Source organism: Oreochromis aureus, linkage group 23 (genome assembly GCF_013358895.1).
Source record: "Oreochromis aureus strain Israel breed Guangdong linkage group 23, ZZ_aureus, whole genome shotgun sequence".
Classification (NCBI taxonomy): Eukaryota; Metazoa; Chordata; class Actinopteri; order Cichliformes; family Cichlidae; genus Oreochromis; species Oreochromis aureus.
The window spans coordinates 944,121-966,993 of record NC_052963.1 but is presented as its reverse complement, the minus strand read 5'-3'; the positions used below and the strand labels follow the sequence as shown (position 1 = coordinate 966,993).

Below are 22,873 nucleotides of genomic sequence, written 5' to 3'. Positions count from 1 at the left end.
TCTTTTACCCCATGAGGGTATATTTAATTTAGTCTAGTGATTAGTAGTATTCAGAAAGTAAACAGTATTAATACAAAGACTGTGTTTGTTGGGCCAAAACCACAACAGATGATCTCTTTGATGAGGAGGAGTTGATACAACCCCCCTTCTCTGACTCCGCCCACCTCTACACTGCAGCTTGAGTTTGGCCTGAAGTTCTGACAACCCCGACTCTATAGAGGCTATGAATATCACCGTGCTGGAAAAAAAACCAGAGTCTCTTCCACCAAATCCAATATTTACATTTTTTATTAGAAATGGTCAACACATGTAACATATCTGACTCGACTTTGCATGTTTCCTGCAGGTGAAGCAGGAGCTGCAGGTGAAGGGCTGCTCATCATTGGAGGACACAAATTAGAAAGCATGAGTGAGTCACTAATGTCTTTTGTTTCAAATCCTGCAGAAAATATAGTCTTCATTTGAAATATAAAAATAAATCAATAATAAATAATATATGTTCAGGTATTTTATGAGGAAACACAATTACCGTAGTTCTCGGGTCATAAGCCGTTACTTTTTTCCCACACTATGAACACTGCGGCTTATACTGACGTGCAGCTAATGCATATTTTTTTTCATGCGGCCAAAAACATTTTGCCTGGTAACAGTAGACCAATAAAATTGATAAGTAGTATAAATACGGCATATATTTTTAATTTAAGAGACGTTGTAATGTTTGTGCACTGTTCCCTAAAAAACCCATAAACAACGTGTAGAATTATAGGAATTATTTTAGGGTTACTGTTCATAACCATCATCTTTATCATTGCATTAATTATCATTTCATCCAAGCATTTATTGAAGTTGCTGGCATTATGTTATAATTTGTATTACAGGGGTTATCATAATCAAATATTAACATGTTTATTACAGGTTGTTATAACCACTTTAAACTGTGGAGTTGAATCTATAATTTAAAGGTTTTCGAATGTTTTTATATTCTTACACTGAAGTCTTCAGTGGGGGAGAAGCTGACTGCAGGGACAGGAAGTTACATGCTTTTGCAGAAGTGAAACCGAAAGCAGAGTGAGTGCAAGTTAAGAGCAGGGTGTTTATTATGCATTTATTGCGGACTAAGCCTTAAGTAGTTGTGGTAGACTGAAACAGTTGTTTATATATTTTACATATAAGTCAAGATCATTACACACAGGATGGCCTTAGCCTGGTTGGTTGCTTAAGGTGAGGTCAACTAAGGTTCAGAAAGCAGATGCAAACTCTGCACGTACAGACAGACAAATAGTGAGAGGTCATGACACGTACGCAGTACACAGCATGCACGCGCCCGCACGCACGCACACACACATACACACCATGGTAGATCTATTTTGGTAGGGCAGAAATGCAGAAGTGTGCCGACGTACTTAGAGGAAGTGCACCAGACGAGCGACAGCGAAGACGAGCTGAGGGGAAGCACCGACCCGAAGACAATGTTCTTTGAAACTATGCTAAAGTTCATGGAACATTTTGTGGTTTAAGTTGACGTAAGCTGTACTTTGTCTGTTTTTGCGAAAGAGGGGGCTTTGTTGTCTCAACCCTATAAAACCTTGTCTCATGATTGTAAGTTCAGTTCGACGCTGAAATCTGCACAGCGGTCGGACTCACACATGTGTTTATTAAAATACTGTCTAATTGCACACCGGACCGGATCTGTGGTTATTTATGGATTCTGCTCTCAACATTGAACCCCAACAAACGCAGTTTGTGTGTTACCGATACGTACGTATACTTAAAGGTAGCCGTGTTACAGGCGCTGTTCGAGGAAAAAAAGCATTAGCAGTATGTATTTTTGTATGTTACCATAACGTTTATGTTACCATGTTTATGTTACCTTACGGATTAAATTAAACGTTAAAAATCCTCACGTGTAATATTTCTGTGTAAATATCTCATATTACAAGTGAAACGCATACAGCTTAAAATCCGGTGCGGCCTGTACAAGTACAAAATTGATTTTCTTTCTACAATTAGAGCATGCGGCTTTTAATCAGGTGTGCTCTGTAGTCCGGGATTTACGGTATTATTTAAATATCCCACATATTCACATAGGATGGTCCTTGAACATTTATCATCTTTAGCCTTTTTTTCCAGCTTAGGGCGCAGGATTGATCTACTATGAGACTTCAGTCCGATTTCATAGGAGATTATGCTTGTTCCCTTGCTCTTAAAGAAAAGTTCCCTCTAAAGCCCCCTAAGAGCTACGTTCCAGAAGCAGTACAGTACACACTTCATTATTCATGTTAGACAGCAGTAATCTTGTCCCTGTTCTGTGTAAGCCCAGCGTTCCTCCAGCATACACTTTCAGGATGTGTACATCCTCATCATTGAAAGAGTGTCCACTGGCCTGTAGGTGTGAATAGACTGCAGAGTCCTGGCCTGGTGACACCGAGTTTGTGGGTGGACGATGAGAGTTAAACAAATTTGGCATAAACATTGACTTGGATTCAAATAATAAGTCAATAGTTTAGTTTAGTTTTCTTGGCCAAATATCCAGAATTTACAAAGTAATTAGAATACCATTTCTGTTAAATAAGATAACATTCTAAGCATAATAATCTGTAAACAGAAGGGGAGATTATGAGTCTACTCCAAATTTGTTCAGATCTTTTCTGCACGCAACACTGGACAGAGTAACCTATTAAGCTGTTGCGGGAGGATGTGATAAATGAAAATTGGCACCATGTTTGGCTTTGTTAACCGGGCCTGGTGATGTGTGCTCCCAGATTGTTTATGTAGGTTTTCAGTCATCCAGGTCATAGCAGTGTAGGGACAACCCCCACGAGGGTTTAAATACCTATGACTCTCAAACCATTGGGTTTTAGAAATGAAGAGGCCTCTTGGATGAGAGGTGAAATGTCTTCACAAAACTTAAAGTCCAGTCACTTTCTTTCCAAGCTCCTTTTACTGTATTCCCAAATTATAAAATCATTCCGAGAAAGACTTTAGAAAAGATACATAGTGAGTAATGTATAATGAGATACATATTAAGCTTTCCATCTTAAGGAAGGTATTAAATGTTGACAATCTACATCCTCAAGATAAAGCAATGTCTAAATTTTACATTTACAAGATCCTTCAACAAAAGCATAGTGAGTTACTCTTTCTGGGCACTGCAGGTTCATGCAGCACGAGCGTTAAGGAAAATCAGAACCTGGACAACCACGTCTCCAAAGAGGGGACTGCAGCTGAGGCTGTTCAACTCCCCAGTGGGAATGCTAGGCGTGGGAGGAAACGTCCCTTAGAAGAAGGCAATAATGGGCATACCAATTCCAGGTACAAGCCCAGGAAGCGTAAGAAAGTCCCTCGGCCCATACTGCCCAAAAATGCTCTTATGCAGCTGAACGAGATCAAGCCAGGCTTGCAGTATAAGCTCCTCTCTCAGACTGGGCCGGTCCATGCACCAGTCTTTGTGATGACTGTGGAGGTCAATGGGCAGGTTTTTGAAGGTCTGGGTCCTACCAAGAAGAAGGCTAAGCTGAGTGCAGCAGAAAAGGCACTGTGCTCCTTCGTCCAGTTTCCTAATGCATTGGAAGCACATGTTGCCATGGGCCGGACCCTGTCTGCTCACACGGACTTCACCTCAGACCATGCCATTCCAGATATGCTCTTTAATGCATCGGAGACATTCAACCCTACAGATGACACTTTTTACCTTGGTTCCAATACCAGTTTCTTCAGTTCACTGGAAATAGAGTACCCATTGCCATCATCTCCTGTCCCAAACCTGGCACAGTCTCCCTTACCTCCAGCACCCTCCACCTTCATCTCCCTAACAGCTGGCAAGAATCCTGTCATGTTCCTCAATGAGGTGCGGCCAGGCCTCAAGTATGACTTTGTGTCAGAGAGCGGGGAGAGCCATGCCAAGAACTTTGTCATGTCGGTGACGGTAGACTCTCAGAATTTCCAGGGTTCTGGGCGCAATAAGAAGCTGGCCAAGACTCGGGCTGCCCAAGCTGCTCTGTCTGCTCTCTTTAAGATACAGCTAGACCAGACACCATCACGACAGCCAATACCCAGAGAGGGACTGCAGCTTCACCAGCCACAGGTGAGCATGGAAAAAATCAGTCTGTCTTGCTGTCTGACTCACTGACAGACTGACGTATGTGTGGCCTCTTCCTGATGACAGCATATTTGTCACACATGTTTCAGATCATTATTGGTGAGGGTGAGATAATTATACAGCATCTTTAATAACTTTAAAAAACAAGAATTGGGTGCACAAGTTTGTATTTATTTTGGATTTTCTTTAATACACAGGGCCAAAATTATACATGTCTGTGCATTGGGAACAGCAGCAAAGACTGTTCAATTCAATTTGATTTCAGTTTCTTCAACAGTTTCTTCGAGGTGCTTAGCTGACCGTAACTACATAGAAGAGTAACTCTGCATTTGATCTTAGCTCATGTTTAAATCCTTTATCTAATTTGCTGGCCGGGGTTTCTGATGAACTTCAACGATGTTCTATTTTGAGAGTTGTTGAACTCTGTAAGAGCCCCTTTCTTTAACCAGAAAAAACGGGGAAGTGGAACACGGATGTGATTGTGCAAGAAATCCATTCATGTTTTAATGACGGGGATTTAAAGTAATTACCTGAACCATGTAAGTGTGACAAATATAGGAAAAAGAAATCAGGAGTGAGGATTTCTTTTGTACTACAGCCTGAGTTGAATGAGGCAGTGGGCTGTATTGATCATGGACAGATCCTCATCGCCTAATGACACAAATATCATTGCTCATGACCACCCTGTCAAAAGATGATAGCTTTAGGAGAGACAACTTTCATGATGCTGAAAAGCTCTTTAAAACATGCCTCTAATCCCTATATGACAACAAAGCTGCTATGTTAACCCTCTGTGTCCTATTCAAACACTGCGATTTGTTATACCAGCCTTTCCAAGTCATTTGTTGAATTAAAGGATTTGGGTGTTTTTCGAAGCTACTCACATCCCTGCTTGGCATTCACACTTATGCAGCATTCCTTAATGAGATAAGGAATGATATACTGAAATATGGATTTAAGCTGCTTTTAGTAACTTCTTATCCTACTTCACTAACATTTTCTTTTGCTAATGTTTGTTAAATACAATTGAATAACAGTTGCTTCTCTAAAATTGTTGGTTGGATATTTGTTATATCTTATTTCACATAATTTCACTGTTGCACTTATGTGTCACTCCTTAGGTCCTTGCAGATGCAGTCTCTCATCTAATTATTGATAAGTTCAGCAAACTGACGGATAACTTCAGGGCTCCACATGCTCAACGGAAAGTCTTGGCAGGTGTTGTCATGACAGCAGGTATTCTTGTAGCCCAGCTCATCTCATAATTAGAAGCTTGCTAGTTTGATCCTAGTGCCACTGAATGGAGAGTTCTGTCAGCAGGGGTTCAGATAGTTTCCAGAAAAGCGTACACAGCAATTTAAATGTGTACATAACGCTCACGCCAACAACCCACAACCAACTCTGCAGTAGATCTACAGTGAGGTACATGTACTTGTTCAACTCAGTTAAATTCACTTTTATTTATATAGAACCAAATCACAACAACAGTCGCCTCAAGGCGCTTTATATTGTAAGCTAGACCCTACAATAATAGGTACAGAGAAAAACCCAACAATCATATGACCCCCTATGAGCAAGCACTTTGGCGACAGTGGGAAGGAAAAACTCCCTTTTAACAGGAAGAAACCTCCAGCAGAACCAGGCTCAGGGAGGGGCGGGGCCATCTGCTGTGACCGGTTGGGGTGAGAGAAGGAAGACAGGATAAAGACATGCTGTGGAAGAGAGACAGAGATTAATAACAGATATGATTCGATGCAGAGAGGTCTATTAACACATAGTGAGTGAGAAAGGTGACTGGAAGGGAAAAACTCAATGCATCATGGGAATCCCCGGCAGCCTACGTCTATTGCAGCATAACTAAGGGAGGATTCAGGGTCACCTGGTCCAGCCCTAACTATATGCTTTAGCAAAAAGGAAAGTTTGAAGCCTAATCTTGAAAGTAGAGATAGTGTCTGTCTCCCGAATCCAAACTGGAAGCTGGTTCCACAGAAGAGGGGCCTGAAAACTGAAGGCTCTGCCTCCCATTCTACTTTTAAATACTCTAGGAACAACAAGTAAGCCTGCAGTGCGAGAGCGAAGTGCTCTAATAGGGTGATATGGTACTACAAGGTCATTAAGATAAGATGGGGCCTGATTATTTAAGACCTTGTATGTGAGGAGCAGGATTTTGAATTCAATTCTGGATTTAACAGGAAGCCAATGAAGGGAAGCCAAAACAGGAGAAATCTGCTCTCTCTTTCTAGTCCCTGTCAGGACTCTTGCTGCAGCATTTTGGATCAGCTGAAGGCTTTTCAGGGAGTTTTTAGGACATCCTGATAATAATGAATTACAGTAGTCCAGCCTGGAAGTAATAAATGCATGAACTAGTTTTTCAGCATCACTCTGAGTCAGGATATTTCTAACTTTAGAGATGTTGCGAAAATGGAAGAAAGCAGTCTTACATATTTGTTTAATATGTGCGTTGAAGGACATGTCCTGGTCAAAAATGACTCCAAGGTTCCTCACAGTGTTACTGGAGGCCAAGGTAATGCCATCCAGAGTAAGAATCTGGTTAGATACCATATTTCTAAGATTTTCAGGGCCGAGTACAATAACCTCAGTTTTATCTGAATTAAGAAGCAGAAAGTTAGCGGCCATCCAGGTCTTTATGGCTTTAAGACATTCCTGCAGTTTAACTAATTGGTGTGTGTTACCTGGCTTCATGGACAGATAGAGCTGCGTGTTATCTGCATAGCAGTGAAAATTTATACTATGTCTTCTAATGATGCTGCCTAAGGGAAGCATGTATAATGTAAACAGAATTGGTCCTAGCACTGAACCCTGTGGAACACCATAATTGACCTTAGTGTGTGAAGAGGACTCTCCATTTACATGTACAAATTGGAGTCTATTAGATAGATATGATACAAACCACTGCAGCACAGTACCTGTAATACCTACAGCATGTTCTAATCGCTCTAATAGGATATTATGGTCAACAGTATCGAACGCTGCACTGAGGTCTAGCAGGACAAGCACAGAGATGAGTCCACTGTCAGAGGCCATAAGAAGATCATTTGTAACCTTCACTAAAGCTGTTTCTGTGCTGTGATGAGCTCTGAAACCTGACTGAAACTCTTCAAATAAGCCATTCCTCTGCAGATGATCTGTTAGCTGTTTGACAACTACTCTTTCAAGGATGTTTGATATGAAAGGAAGGTTGGAGATTGGCCTATAATTAGCTAAGACAGCTGGGTCTAGAGATGCTTTTTAAGTAAAGGTTTTGTCATCGTTTGCAGGAGGCAGACCGAATGGAGAATGAGTGGAGGACTCAGGTGCGGACACTGACGAGGAGATGGAATTACTTTAACGAAAAACCAGCCTTTATTTGGGACTGATAAGAGAGCATACAAAAATTAAGGAAACTGGTTGAGACCAGACTAAGAAAATTGTGAATAAACTATTACAAGACTAGCGAGACTGTGAAAGCTATGAACACTGAAAATACTATAAAACATGAAGGGACACTATGAAGTCTAAACCTAGACATGGGGAAGGGAACACAGACAACACCACACTGAACACGGGAAGACTGAGACCTTAAATACACACACGAGGTGATCAGTGGAAGTGGAGACACATGAGGAAAACAGCTGACTGGAATGAACATAATGACGCCACAGTGGAAGCGAAAGCTAAGTACACAGAACATGGAAACAAGACTTCCAAAATAAACAAGAAACATTACGAAACGCAGACATGACAGAAATTTAACCAGCACCACAGAGACATAAAGCATGACGGGTAGACATGAAGCAGGGAGACTTAGAACAGGGGAGAAGATGCAAAAGGATCTGCAAAGTAAAGGACTAACACAGCAATCTAGGCATCGTAGCACTTAATAAGGTAAACTAAACTCAAACCAGAACACGAATAGAAAACAAAATACAATAAAACTCAAACACTGGGTCACCATGACCCAGTACCGTGACAGGTTTAACTACAGCCACCTTGAAGGCCTGTGGTACATAGCCGATTATTAGAGATAGGTTGATCATATTTAAGATTGAAGAATTAATTAATGGCAGGACTTCTTTGAGCAGTTTTGTAGGAATGGGGTCTAAAAGACACGTTGATGGTTTGGAGGAAGTAATTATTGAAGTTAACTCAGAAAGATCAATTGGAGAAAAAGAGTCTAACTTAACATTGATGGTACTAAAAGTAGCTGTAGATAATATTACATCTGTGGGATGATTATTGGTAATTTTTTCTCTAATGATAAGAATTTTATTTGTGAAGAAGTTCATGAAGTCATTACTAGTTAACGTTAAAGGGATGGTTGGCTCAGTAGAGCTCTGACTGTTTGTCAGCCTGGCTACAGTGCTGAAGAGAAACCTGGGGTTGTTCTTATTTTCTTCAATCAGTGATGAATAGTAAGATGTTCTGGCTTTATGGAGGGCTTTCTTATAAAGCAGCAAACTATTTCTCCAGGCTAAATGATGATCCTCTAAATTTGTGACACACCATTTCCTCTCCAGCTTACGAGTTATCTGCTTTAGGCTACGTGTTTGAGAATTATACCACGGAGTCAGGGACTTTGGATTTGAGGCCTTAGTTTTCACAGGAGCTACAGTATCCAGAGTAAATGCGTAGTGAGGAGGTAAAATTATTAACAAGATAATCGACCTCTGTTGGAGTAGCGTTCAGATAGCTGCTCTGCTCTATGTTGGTACAGGGCATTGAAGATGATAACAGTGGGTGGATTATATTCTTAAACTTAGTTACAGCACTTTCAGAAAGACATCTACTGTGATAAAGTCTACTCTCCACTGCTGTGTAATCAATTATTGTAAATGTAAATGTTATCAGGAAATGATCAGACAGCAGAGGGTTTTCAGGAAACACTGTTAAATGTTCAGTTTCTATGCCATATGTTAAAACAAGATCTAGAGTGTGATTAAAGTGGTGGGTGGGTTCTTTTACAGTTTGAGAGAAGCCAATTGAGTCTAATAACAGATGAGAGCTGCTCCATCCAAAGTGGGATGGATGCCGTCTTTCTTTATAATCTGTTTATTTATAAGTCAAATATTGAAGTATTAGTTTTAACCTCCTAGGACCTGCCGTCCACATATGTGGACATCACATTTTGGGTTATTTAGACCAAAATACTCAATTTTGCCCTACAAGGGCCTGATATCCACTTACGAGGACATTATACTGCTACTGTTCTATTGAAATTTTAAACGAATATCCTGATATGTGGCTCTCATTTTTCTTAAAAACAAAAATAAAGTAAAAAAAAAAAAATCTGGTAATTCTTCGTTTTTACATTCATCGGGCCCCAATATGCCCAAATATCAAAGAGAAATTAAAAATGCATCCCGTGGAAGAGTTTGGGTCTTAGGCCTTACCTGCCTCCTACACACATTTTAAACTTATTTTTTTCATCAAAACCAGTTAAACCCTGTATTACTTATGGAACAAAATAAATATTTAAAAGTGTATTATCTTAAAAATACCAAATTTTCCTTCACTGTAAATTTGGTGATGTTATGATAACTTATGTGAGTGAGGGGTGATTTTTCAATGTTGACAGTATAAAAATTGAGTGCACAAACACGAGGACTTTTTTTCTTGATAAATATATTTCTTAGACTCATCAACACAAATATATGAGGCAGATTACTGTGCATTATGTGTCAGGCTTGTTTCTTATTAAGTGGTTCATTGTTTTATTTATATGATTTAACTTTTTTCTGTTTATTCACATGTAAACACGTGTTTTGACTTTTACCTAGTACTTACTAGTACTACATGTAAAGCTGGCTTAATTTAGAAAGATCAATCTTACTATAACTACAACTTAGAATCAAATATGTAAATTAGGCAAATTCAATTAAAGATAAACTTTTACACTTCTTACAAAGACCAGACTATTGGGATACTTAATATTCTGTTTCTTCTGGGCTGCACTGTAACTGTAAATGTGAGCATGTCATATTTTCTACACATGGCAGCAGGGACAAAGAGGGACACAAGTACAATAGGGGGAGGCCTGGAGTTGAGAGGAGGTATGAAAATAAAACATTTACATTAGATAAGGTAACCCTTACTCCTAGCATGTCAACAGCTGGTGGCCTGGCATTGATCTTAATGCATCTAAATCATAGTATCAGCTGAGCCATTAGTTCAGCTGATACCATTTGCTTATTTTTGGCCTGCTTACCTTTGCTATTTCCTCTGCAAGACACTTTGCACCCAACACAGTCCCAGCCCCCTCTATTCATGCTCTGTTCTTTATTCATTATCATGTGTACTGTCATTTATGCCTGCTCTGCTCTCTACCCTGGAAGGTTTGTGGCGTCAAAGTCACAAAAAAGAGTCAGACCTCCAAAACACAAACCGCTCCAAACTGAAGCAAAAGATCTGATAGTAAATAAACTGATAATGCTCTTGTGCTTTTATACTCTGAGCGCTCAAAGAACCTTCCAGCCATCACTCATTCCAATAGATGCATCAGGGCAGTTTAGGGTTCAGCATATACTTTGAAATAAGGTAAGGGGCCGTGGATCAAACTGCTCACCTTCTGACTAATGGACTGCTTTATAAGCAGTTGAAGGCTGTGGCAAACAATAAATTGGTGTTCAATGTCACTATAACAAAACAAAATATGATACAAGTAAGAACTTGACCAAAAGCAGATTTATATTAATGAGGTGCAACTCCCCACTCCGACCCAACAAAAGTCCAGAAGCACAGAATAAGAAGCTAAAGAGCAGTTTCAGAGTCAGAATACTTTAATAATCACTTAGGAAATATCATTTGCTCTTTAGTTTAGTTTGGAGGTGAAAAATGCCAAAATGCCAAACAAAACTTTCTACAGATCCCTACCAAAAAATACAAATATGTGACATTCTTTAATCTAAACTCAAACAGTCAAATATAAAAGCAATTGGCTGGATCTTTGTGGGATGCGGAGGAGAAGGGCAAAGTGGCCATCGGTTGGAGGTCAAGAGACTGCTGTTAATCAAATCAACCAATTTGAACTCAGGAACATCTTTAAACCAGCTGGGGCAGGGATAGCTCAGTAGGTAGAGTGGTTGCCCCATGATCGGAAGGGGGTCGGGGGTTTGAATCCACTGAGCGGTTACCCTGAGGTACCATCTCTACACACTGCTCCCCAGGTGCTGGATTGGTAGCTGCCCACTAAGTGAACGGGTTAAATGCAGAGGACTAGAAATTTCCCACATGTGGGACATGACCATGCTTTATAACAAGGTGCAACAAAAATAGACTGGTATAATGTTTGATGGTCTATATCTACTTTACAGTTTATGTACATGGGCTATACAAATTGATAATCTTGTGAGTAAAATGGATAGAGCTCTGTCAGTGGTGGGAAAAGTTCCAAAATAAATGACACCAAATATTTTGAATGCATTAGTTCAGTCACAGCTTGATTATTGTAGTAAGGTGTTTCTACTAAAGTAATTAAAAGTTCCAAGTAGCTCTAAATCATGCTGCTCATTGTGCATTGCAGTGCTCTTCAAGAACCTATGCAAATCTAATTTATCATAACTTGGGCTAGCTAATTGTTAGAGGTCATTTCATGATCAGAAATATACTAGTGAAGAGATTATGGACGATGTTACATCAAAATTGAGTAAAGGTTATAGATAGAAAACACTAATCTACCAAGTTGATAAGTTTCAGTTCAGTGCACTTTTATTTATATAGCACCACTTCACAAAAATAGTTGCTTCAAGGTCCTTTATACTTTAAAGTAAAGACCCTACAACATGAGAAAGAAACTCCAAAAGATGGCTCATGTGAGCAAGCATGAGTGGGAAGGAAAATCTATCTTTTAAGAGGAAGAAACATGTGGTAGAACCATGTTCATGGAGGGACAGTCATCCATCATGTTTGAGGTGAGAGTAAAGAGAATAGAGCAGAGAGAGAGACCAGAAATATGGTAAACTAAAGGATTGTTAATGATTAAATACATTAGTGATATATAAACACAGACCGAAAAAAGGTGAGTGAAGAATTGTTTAGTCCATCATTGGAAGTCCAGTTCAGTGTCACCTGATCTAGCCTAAACTATAAGGTTTGGCAAAAAAGAAAGCATGAAGGTGGGCCTCATCAGTTCATATTTTACATGAGTACAGACAGGTTTAAACTTTTGTTTAAACGATATTTAGAAAAAGAGCAACAACAGTGATGAAATTGTTTTGAATTTTGTAGGTATGTACACTAACGATCAAAAGTTTTAGAACACCCCAATTTTTCTAGTTATTTATTGAAGTTCAAGTCAATCAAGTCCAAATGGTACAAAGGTAAGTGTTGAACTGCCAGAGGTTAAAAAAAGTTAAGGTTAGCCAAAACTGAAAAATAATGTACATTTCAGAATTATACAAAAAGGCCTTTTTCAGGGACAACATGGGTTAACAGTTTAAATCTGTTTTGCAGCAATGGAGGTTGATCAAGCCTTGAAAGCTGGTGCTACTATTTCCTACAGGTGTTCCAACTTTTCTGGATTATTTCCAACCCCCTCTGTCTGCATAAAAGCAGTGCTGGAACACACTGTGGTACCATACCCTAGTTGAACAGTATTGTACTGCAGAAAGTAGTGTGTTGCTACAAACATGGGTCCCATAGGTCTGTCCTAAAGAGAAACTGCCAAGAAAATCAAGGTGTCAGTGAGTACAGTTTCCTTCAGCATCCAAAGGCTCAGAAACAAACTGTGACAGGAAGAGGTCTGCAGACCCAAAGACACGACTGAATCAGAGGACAAGTTTCTGAGAGTTAACAGCTTGTGTGATCGGCGGCTCAGGACAACAGCTTCAAGCAGCTTAATAGTGGTCGTAGTAAGCAAGTCTCAGTTTCAGCTGTGAAGAGAAGACTTCAAGCTGCAGGTTTGACAGGATGAGTTGCAGCAAGAAAGCTGTATCTGGAAGTCCCACAGGATCTTAGCTAGTTCATTCTCCACCTCCCTTGGGGGCATTTCAGGATTGTTAGGGGCATCTTTATACAGCCTGCACCTGGGGTCTTGCCTGGTGTGATAGACCCCAGCTTCTATGGATCTTGTGTTCAGAGCTTGTTCCTGTGCTGCCATGATTAGTGCCTCTGTCCTGTCTTTCAGTCCAGCTTTGTCCAGCTACTGGTAGTATTTCTGAATGTCAGCCACCTCCTCTATCTGCCCATGGTACATACCATGCAGGGGCCTGTCCTTCCATGATGGTTCCTCCTCTTCCTTGGGTGGCCATCTTCTTGAGTAGGGATGGGTATCGTTTAGGTTTTATCCGATACCAGTGCCAAACCAGTACTTTTGAAACGGTGCCAGTGCTTAAACGGTGCTTGAACTGGTGCTTAAAGAATGGAGAACACAAAGTTTGTCCAAAAACCTCTTATGTTTTTATTTTCAGCAGTCTCTTTTTTTCTGCAAACTGATAACCAAGTTAGCCTTTTCCGTTGATACAACATACCTCCTTTGGTTGGAACCAGTGCTCAAACAATGGAGAACACAAACTTTGTCCTGAAACCTCTCATGTTTAGCTGTTTTTTTTGTAAAAAGATAACAATGTTAGCCTTTTCTGCAGCTATAGGGCATATATGGTATCACTCCATCAAACAAGAAGACAGCCGCATGTAACTACAACGGTGTTTGCTAGTTCACCTTACGTGCATTAATGTAATAATGTGGTTAGCCTACTCAACGTTAATTACACACGAACAACATGAAGCTACTCACCCAGAGAAGAACGGCTGCTGCTGCCATCATCATCCTCATCATTTCTGCTACGCTGACAGGGCTAGGGGCCAGGACTCTACTCTTTGGGTTCTTGGGGGATGTTGCTAACTCCGGGTCCGATAACAGGCACCACACCCACAGTAGATGTGCACGGTGTGAGGTCTCGCAGCAAGCTATCAAATACGGCGCATTTCTCGGCTTTTAAAAAAACACGCTATGCGTCGCCAGGTGTTTCATCAGATTCGAGGTGTTACCTCCTTTGCACAGTATCACAGTATCAGCTTAAAGCACTTGTTGCAGGCTGCTGAGTTTGCATCTTTTGCTGTGAAGTACAGCCAGACTTTGACCGCTTCGCCTTGGGCATTTTTAATCTGTAGCTCTGCTCTAAAAGAACGTACGTACCTGGGCCTGCCTACTCTCCTTGGAAAGGTAAAATGATTGGCTAGAATCCAAAGTGTATGACATCTCAAGAAAAAAAAAGCACCGAAATAAAGCACCGAAATGCGCGCTGCTTTTCCGTCTGGTTACTACCGTTTATGTCAGAACCAGTGCCATAATGGCACCGAATACCGGTACCCATCCCTATTCCTGAGGTGCTCATGGATGTTTGATGTCTCATCCTGGATAGTGGTACTGACACTCACTAATCCTCAGCCTCTTTCATTTTGCTTAACATATAGTCTCAAGGTGCTGGATTTAGAGTGAAATCTGCATTCATGATAAGGACGTCTTTATTTCAGTGGCTTCTTTCTCCTCCTTTAGCCAGCTTATTATCCCAGTGGGATATTTGATTATTGGCAGGGTAGGTGTTGATTTCCTGGATCTTGTTCTTTCAATTCAGCTGACTCCTCAGGACTTGCCTTACTCTCTGCAGGTATTTGGTGGTTTTGGCTTTTCTAGCAGCCTCTTCATAGTTCTGAAGTTGGCCTCTAGTGTTGTCCACCAAATCCCCATCAGCCTTCCTGATGAAGGCTCTAAGGGTCCTGTTAATCTTGTATTGTCCTAGGCATTCCAGGATCCGTATGTGGGGGCATTGAGTCATAGGCTTTATTGTAGTCAGTCCAGGTGCACACATTGATAAGTCTGATCTTGCTGTCTAGCAAGAGCTCGTGTTTCTCCCGTCTGGCATGCCTGCCTATTCCTTTCTGTGCCCCACTCATGTATGCATGTATAGAAGGGGCTGTCCGGCTTTTTGGTAGCCATTCTGGGTGTCTCTCATCTATGAGCAGCTGGTTCATTTGTGCTGCCAGACGCTTGTGGAGTCCGGTCAGCTTCTTCAAGCATTGTTTTTATGGGCTGTCCTTCTCCCATATGCTCTTCCAGTATTGCGCTGTCTCCAGCCTTGGTTGGGCCATTCCAACAGTGCCCTCTTCTCAGCCCTTGCGCATTTATGCCTTCTTGTCCAGTAGCCCACTTCTCATCAGTATGTTCTGGTTCCTCAACACCTGATGTGGACCTTGTTAATCCGGGTGACATCCAAGCTGGTATGGCTTCAGTTATCACTCTCTCGCTCATATCTGAAGTAGAATTGGTTAACATGGAGGGGGTGGGGGTGTAGGTGGGGTGGGGGGCAGGGGCAGGCTTACTGGTCTCTTATAAACAAGCATTTGGTGACAGTAGGAAGGAAAAACAGCTTTTTAACAGGAAGAAACCTCTGGTGGAACAAGGCTCAGGTAGGGGCAGCCATATGCAGTAATTGGCTGGGGTAAGAGGAGGGAGACAGGGCCATGTTTGGACAGGTATACTTATTATGCAGGATGGAAGATAAGATATGTGGAAAGATAAAACAAACTGGGAAATTTTCAGTTGAAGCCACATAAAATAACAGGCACGTGGTAGCCTGGCTTTCCTTGAAGAAAAGCTGTTCCAGACACTATTCATTTTAAATTTTCAGGATAATAAAATATGCTGGAAGTTGAAGCGGTCAAATTAATTGGGCTGAAGTGGCAAGATGTTAGGGACCTTATGAACCAGTGCAATGTTTTACCCATCCAGGTGCAGATGTGAAGGAGGCTCAGGTCATCTGTGTATCCACAGGGACAAAGTGCATCGGTCGTGAATACATGAGTAACCGAGGTTTGGCCCTCAATGACTGCCATGCAGAGATTGTAGCTCGTCGGTCTCTCATTAGGTTCCTGTACTCCCAGCTGGAGTACTTCCTCAGGTAAAAGCTTTCCACCCACTTTCAAAGTGCTCCCTACACATACTGTACATACAACTGAGTCTACAAAACCAGTCTTCACCCTTACTTACTGATTCAAAACAACTAAATAAAGTTGGTCTGTTGACTATTTTTACACTGGTGTGAAAAAGTGTTTGGCCCCTTGCCGATTTCCTATTTTTTGTATGTTTGTCACACCTAAATGTTTCAGATCATCAAACAAAAATATAAATATTAGACAAAGATAACACAAGTAAATATGTTTATTATTAAGGGGGGGAAAAAGTCCAAACCTATATGGCCATGTGTGGAAAAAGTGATTGGCCCCTAAACCTAATAACTCTTTGGGCCACCCTTAGCAGCAACAACTGCAGTCAAGCATTTGCAATAACTGGCAGTAACTCTTTTACAGCACTGTGGAGGAATTTTAGCCCACTTTCCATATATGTTGTATTTCAGCCACATTTGAGTGTTTTCGAGTATTAACCACGTGTTTAAGGTCATGCCACAGCATCTGAACCGGTTTCAGGTCAAAACTTTGACTAGACTAAGTTTTGACTTAACTTTGACTAGCACAGTAAAGTCATGTTTTAACGAGAGGGGAACAATAACTTTTTTCACACATGGCCATGTAGGTCTGGATTTTTTTCCCTTAATAATAAACACCAAATGTTTGTTTACTAGTGTTATCTCCTTCTAATGTTTAAATTGGTTTGATGATCTGAAACATTTAAGTGTAATAAAAATGCAAAAAATATTAAATCAGGAAGGAGGCAAACACTTTTTTCACACCACTCTAGTTTTTTAACAAATTATCAATTACTGTCAACCAGCCATTCTGAACATTACAGAAAGCACTGGTAGCCTACCAGTCTTTTGTCTGCATTTCTGTTTTAGTAACTGTGAAGAAGAACATCAGAAATCCATTTTTATGCGGTGTGATAACAGTCAGGGCTTCAGAGTAAAGGAAAATGTCCAATTCCACCTGTATATCAGCACCTCCCCCTGTGGAGATGCTCGCATCTTTTCACCTCATGAAGGCAGAGTGGACGGTAAGTGGATCATTATGATCGTTAGAAATAGAGATTCATAGTGATGAAACAATATTGGTTTTTTGTCTGAAAATATGTAGATTACTGTTATGTTGTCAGTGACTTTTTACCTATGTCAGATCAGGGAGATGGACATCCCAACAGAAAGGCCCGTGGACAGCTGCGCACTAAAATTGAGTCTGGTGAGGGAACCATACCTGTGCACTCCAGTAACACCATCAAGACGTGGGACGGTGTTCTTCACAGAGAAAAGCTGCTTAACATGTCTTGCAGTGACAAGATTGCAAGGTGTCTGTTTTGTTTGTTATATGCTCATATGGTGATTAGCAACATCACATGCTATCCTTTTCTGGGGGCTTTTATATAATCTTTGTAAAGTATGAAAGTACAGATAACAATCTAAAGAGCTTGGAAAGAAATCGTCTGGACTTATTTAAGTTTTCTTGAAGACGTTTCATCTGAGAAGTTCTTCAGTTAGAAAAATTGGTGGAGAGTACCAGATTTTAAGCCCCATGGGAGTGTCCCCCCAAGAGGGTCATGGACCCCCTTATGATCCTCTACCTAATCACACAAGGCATGGTGTGAAAAAGGGTGTGGCTCACAATCAGCCAAGGTTTCGGGTGGACCCACTGTGAAACCTAGCCCCACCCTATCATGTGATTTCCTGAGGTCAGATGGCCCAGGATGTGAGTGGGCGTTAAGGCGCCTGGGAAGGGTCTCAAAACTGGATTATAGATGGCAGACAGTTGGTGTGGTAAGCCCTGCCCTCTGTTCAAAGATGGTCGCTCACAGTGGACATAGATGCTTCTTTCTAGAACTGAAGAAGCTTCTCGGATGAGAGGTGAAACGACTTCAAGCAACTTAAAGAAGTCCAGACGCTTTTCTTTCCAAGCTCCTTAGACTACCATGACCTGGATGACTGAGAACCTTCACAGACATACAGATAACAATAAAATTTTACCCTCCTGACCCCCTCATATAAATTTGAGAGTTTTGTCAAAAATTTCTGAAGTTTGTTTTTAGCTGAGCAAGGGATTTTCAACATACCATTTATAAACATACTAACCCTTTTTACCTTCTTCAATATGATATGTGCCCTAATTACTAACTTTCTAAGGTGGCCTTTGTGGCTGGAAAGAAAGAAATGTCACATTGATGTGACATCGATGCTGAAAATTATAAAAGGCACTGCTGAGAGGCTAGGCTGATACAATATGTAATATAAGTACATCCATGAGCCTTGGTTTTATTTAATGTTTTATTAAATAAATAAAAATACTCTGGGAATACTATGAAGAAGCATCTTATGCTTCCACATCGTGAGATAACATTAGCCAGGCAAACTTAAATGAAATGGGCTCAGCTGTCATCATCCATTACTGGACACATTTGGTTTCCTCCTAATTCAGAGCAGGCTAATGGCTCAGTCATACAAGTTTATAATGATAATAATAATAATAATGATGATAATAATAATAATTATAATATCAATGATTGTATTGAACTTTTTCAACTTCTGTGACCAGTTGCAGATTGTGGTGACTAAATGGTTGCCTAGTGATTAAGGGCGTTGCACACTTATGACCACTTTTGATTGCAAAGCGATTGCACAGGTCGTTGAATAGCCCGACCTGTGTAGAGTCACAGATATGTGCTTTTCAATCACATCACAGCTAACTGCTGTATTACCAGAAGTAGATTGCATGTAAATGCCAACTTTACCCCATTAAGTTACAGAGTTGCTTGACAATGGCTTTGTTAAGCATACCAACTCTTAAAGATTTTGGTTTGAACTCATTTCTACTAGCCATTATCTATGCTGTCGTCTAAATGCACAAGTTTAACACTCCATCTTCATATTTATAGCCTTGTACTATCTGTTTGTTCTAAATATTAAAACCAGCTCTGCAGAATCACTTTAGTTTGAAGTGTGTTTTGGAAGAGATCAATGGGAATCCTGTTGATTCAATGGATGTGTACAGAGGCTAAATTATCTCAGTGTCAGAGCTGTGATTAAGCTTCTTGAGGAACCTCTACTAGGCCACTAACAGCAGAAGACCCCTCTGTGCCTGTATCAGATTTATATTTTCAGGAAATACAGGGAGTGCAGAATTATTAGGCAAGTTGTATTTTTGAGGAATAATTTTATTATTGAACAACAACCATGTTCTCAATGAACCCAAAAAACTCATTAATATCAAAGCTGAATGTTTTTGGAAGTAGTTTTTAGTTTGTTTTTAGCTTTAGCTATTTTAGGGGGATATCTGTGTGTGCAGGTGACTATTACTGTGCATAATTATTAGGCAACTTAACAAAAAACAAATATATACCCATTTCAATGATTTAGTTTTACCAGTGAAACCAATATAACATCTCCACATTCACAAATATACATTTCTGACATTCAAAAACAAAACAAAAACAAATCAGCGACCAATATAACCACCTTTCTTTGCAAGGACACTCAAAAGCCTGCCATCCATGGATTCTGTCAGTGTTTTGATCTGTTCACCATCAACATTGCGTGCAGCAGCAACCACAGCCTCCCAGACACTGTTCAGAGAGGTGTACTGTTTTCCTCCTTGTAAATCTCACATTTGATGATGGACCACAGGTTCTCAATGGGGTTCAGATCAGGTGAACAAGGAGGCCATGTCATTAGTTTTTCTTCTTTTATACCCTTTCTTGCCAGCCACGCTGTGGAGTACTTGGACGCGTGTGATGGAGCATTGTCCTGCATGAAAATCATGTTTTCTTGAAGGATGCAGACTTCTTCCTGTACCACTGCTTGAAGAAGGTGTCTTCCAGAAACTGGCAGTAGGACTGGGAGTTGAGCTTGACTCCATCCTCAACCCGAAAAAGGCCCCACAAGCTCATCTTTGATGATACCAGCCCAAACCAGTACTCCACCTCCACCTTGCTGGCATCTGAGTCCGACTGAGGCTCTCTGCCCTTTACCAATCCAGCCACGGGCCCATCCATCTGGCCCATCAAGACTCACTCTCATTTCATCAGTCCATAAAACCTTAGAAAAATCAGTCTTGAGATATTTCTTGGCCCAGTCTTGACGTTTCAGCTTGTGTGTCTTGTTCAGTGGTGGTCGTCTTTCAGCCTTTCTTACCTTGGCCATGTCTCTGAGTATTGCACACCTTGTGCTTTTGGGCACTCCAGTGATGTTGCAGCTCTGAAATATGGCCAAACTGGTGGCAAGTGGCATCTTGGCAGCTGCACGCTTGACTTTTCTCAGTTCATGGGCAGTTATTTTGCGCCTTGGTTTTTCCACACGCTTCTTGCGACCCTGTTGACTATTTTGAATGAAACGCTTGATTGTTCGATGATCACACTTCAGAAGCTTTGCAATTTTAAGACTGCTGCATCCCTCTGCAAGATATCTCACTATTTTTGACTTTTCTGAGCCTGTCAAGTCCTTCTTTTGACCCATTTTGCCAAAGGAAAGGAAGTTGCCTAATAATTATGCACACCTGATATAGGGTGTTGATGTCATTAGACCACACCCCTTCTCATTACAGAGATGCACATCACCTAATATGCTTAACTGGTAGTAGGCTTTCGAGCCTATACAGCTTGGAGTAAGACAACATGCATGAAGAGGATGATGTGGACAAAATACTCATTTGCCTAATAATTCTGCACTCCCTGTACTAATCTGCTTTATTTCTTTGGTTCTGTGGATTTCTCTGACGATTTTACTCTGTTCCTTCAGGTGGAACGTTGTCGGATTTCAAGGCTCTTTGTTGAGCTACTTTACTGAGCCCATCTATTTCTCCAGCATCATCCTGGGCAGCCTCTACCATGCCGACCACCTGTCCAGAGCCATGTACCAGCGGATTACTGAGATTGAAGAGCTACCGCAGTCCTTTAGCCTGAACAGGCCACTGCTCAGTGGTGAGAGGCACTGTACTTTATCAAAGTTCACTGATTTCTCTGATCTGTTCATTCGGACCTGATTGTGCTGAGAATCTGAAACCAGGTCCTGCTCACAGATTTTATGGAAAATGATTCAAGGTTTCACAAACCAAGAAATACAATTTTTGTTTTAATTTTTAACATTTGAAAGGTTGCCAATTAATTAGTAAAATAATCCAAGAGGTAATGAAAATGGCTGGCAAAATGTTGTTCACATGTTTTGAACCTGTGTACAATACACAGCATTAATGTCAAACCCATTTTACATAATGGGCCATGTACAGCCCACTCTGATGTGAAGTGGGCCAGTAGTATGGATGGCATTCACGGCCGTGGGGGTCTTTATTATTACAGTAGAATAATTAGTAAAACATACAAAAATAAAGTTAAAAGTTAAAATCCACACATTCCCTCACCTTTACTAAAACTGTCCGGTGGGCTGGATTGGTGTCTTCAATGAGCCGATTCTGAACCTCGGGCCCTTTGTACAGCCAAATCTCATTCATGTTTTTTAAAATAGTTTAATGTGGGCCCAATATGCAGGAATAAGTAACACAGAGGCCCGCCAGCCAGGAAAAGCTCCAAACTTCAGTGTAAACTGGACGGTGGGGGACAAGGGCTTAGAGCTGATCAATGCCACCACTGGGAAAGATGATCTGGGTCGACCCTCCAGGCTTTGCAAACATGCCCTCTACAGCCGATGGATGAATCTACACTGCAAGGTAACACAGTGCTGATTATTCAATGCATGTACTGTAGTGTGAGATTGCATATTGTGTCTATTAATAATGAAAGTGTGTGAGCAGGAGGTCTGGCCAGAAAGCCTGCGTTCGAGTCCGACCCATGGCCCTTTTCTCTCCCTGCTTTCTGTCCATCTCCACTGTCACTGTCCAACAAAGGCAAATGCCAAAAATATATATTTTTAAAAAGTCATTCCTGGTTGTTGCACATTGTTGCTGTTGTCTAAGTGAAGACTTGTCTCCATTATACCATAGCTCTCCTCCATGCTGTGGATCAGAACAGTGAGGCTCAGAAGCTACCATGACGCCAAACAGGCAGCGAAGGAATATCATTCTGCAAAGGAGACACTCTTCAGGGCCTTCCACAAAGCTGGACTGGGCACGTGGATAAAGAAGCCTATAGAGCAGGACCAGTTTGTCCTTTCTAGCTGAATTAGCGCATTCTACCTTGATTTTTGTAACATTGTGCTACTCCCTCTTAGCCTGGACTACATGTTAAAAAGGTCAATATTCAGTCAGCTATACGACTTCATACAAAGGGTAAATGTAAAAACAGACTGAGAATAGCAGTAACTTAGTAAACTGTTACTTGATATGTTGATATGTTCTTTCGCAGGTATGGTTATGCTAAATTAATCAAATATCAAAACCTTTGCTTTCGCATTCTGTATTGTGAGCTCTAAATGATCAGAGCTGCACATCTCTCACTGACTAAACTCACAAGGACACAGCATTTCTTTCTGAGTTTTAATACACACACTCATATATCTTATCTGCTTGAAAAATGTATGTCTTTGCTTCTTTTGTTCTTGGGTAAGCACACCTACAGTCTGTTTATCTACTTCATTTTTATGCAACAGTTATAACATTTCAATTACTTGCAGTCAGTTCCGTATCAATTACAGAAACTGAAACGTGAATAAAGAATAATTCCTGAGTTCCAGTAGGGAAAAAAAGACAGAAAAGACCTTTGTGAACCCTTTGGAGTTACCAGGATTTCTAAATTGCAAGATTTGCAGAATTATGCAGTCTAGCTCACAGTTTTTAATGAAAGGTAAGCCGGACTTCAATATCTTTCAATCCCATCTTTCTTCACAGTAAACAAGCACTCTGGCAATCTGTGACTCTTCAGTCTGTCTTAAGTTGGATTTATAGTATCTTTGA

General features: G+C 40.7%; 1 protein-coding gene across 1 annotated transcript; it reads left to right on the top strand.

Annotated features, from left to right (window-relative positions):
* The first annotated feature begins 348 nt into the window (after nucleotides 1–348).
* Nucleotides 349–22,319, top strand: LOC116317520 (double-stranded RNA-specific editase 1-like). Its single transcript, XM_039607466.1, has 9 exons — nucleotides 349–409; nucleotides 3,156–4,084; nucleotides 5,221–5,335; nucleotides 15,825–15,993; nucleotides 16,888–17,042; nucleotides 17,162–17,330; nucleotides 20,767–20,948; nucleotides 21,513–21,691; nucleotides 21,965–22,319. Exons 1-9 carry the CDS (start codon nucleotides 406–408, stop codon nucleotides 22,139–22,141), a joined length of 2,079 nt encoding a protein of 692 aa, XP_039463400.1. The 5' UTR covers nucleotides 349–405; the 3' UTR covers nucleotides 22,142–22,319.
* Nucleotides 22,320–22,873: the final 554 nt, after the last annotated feature.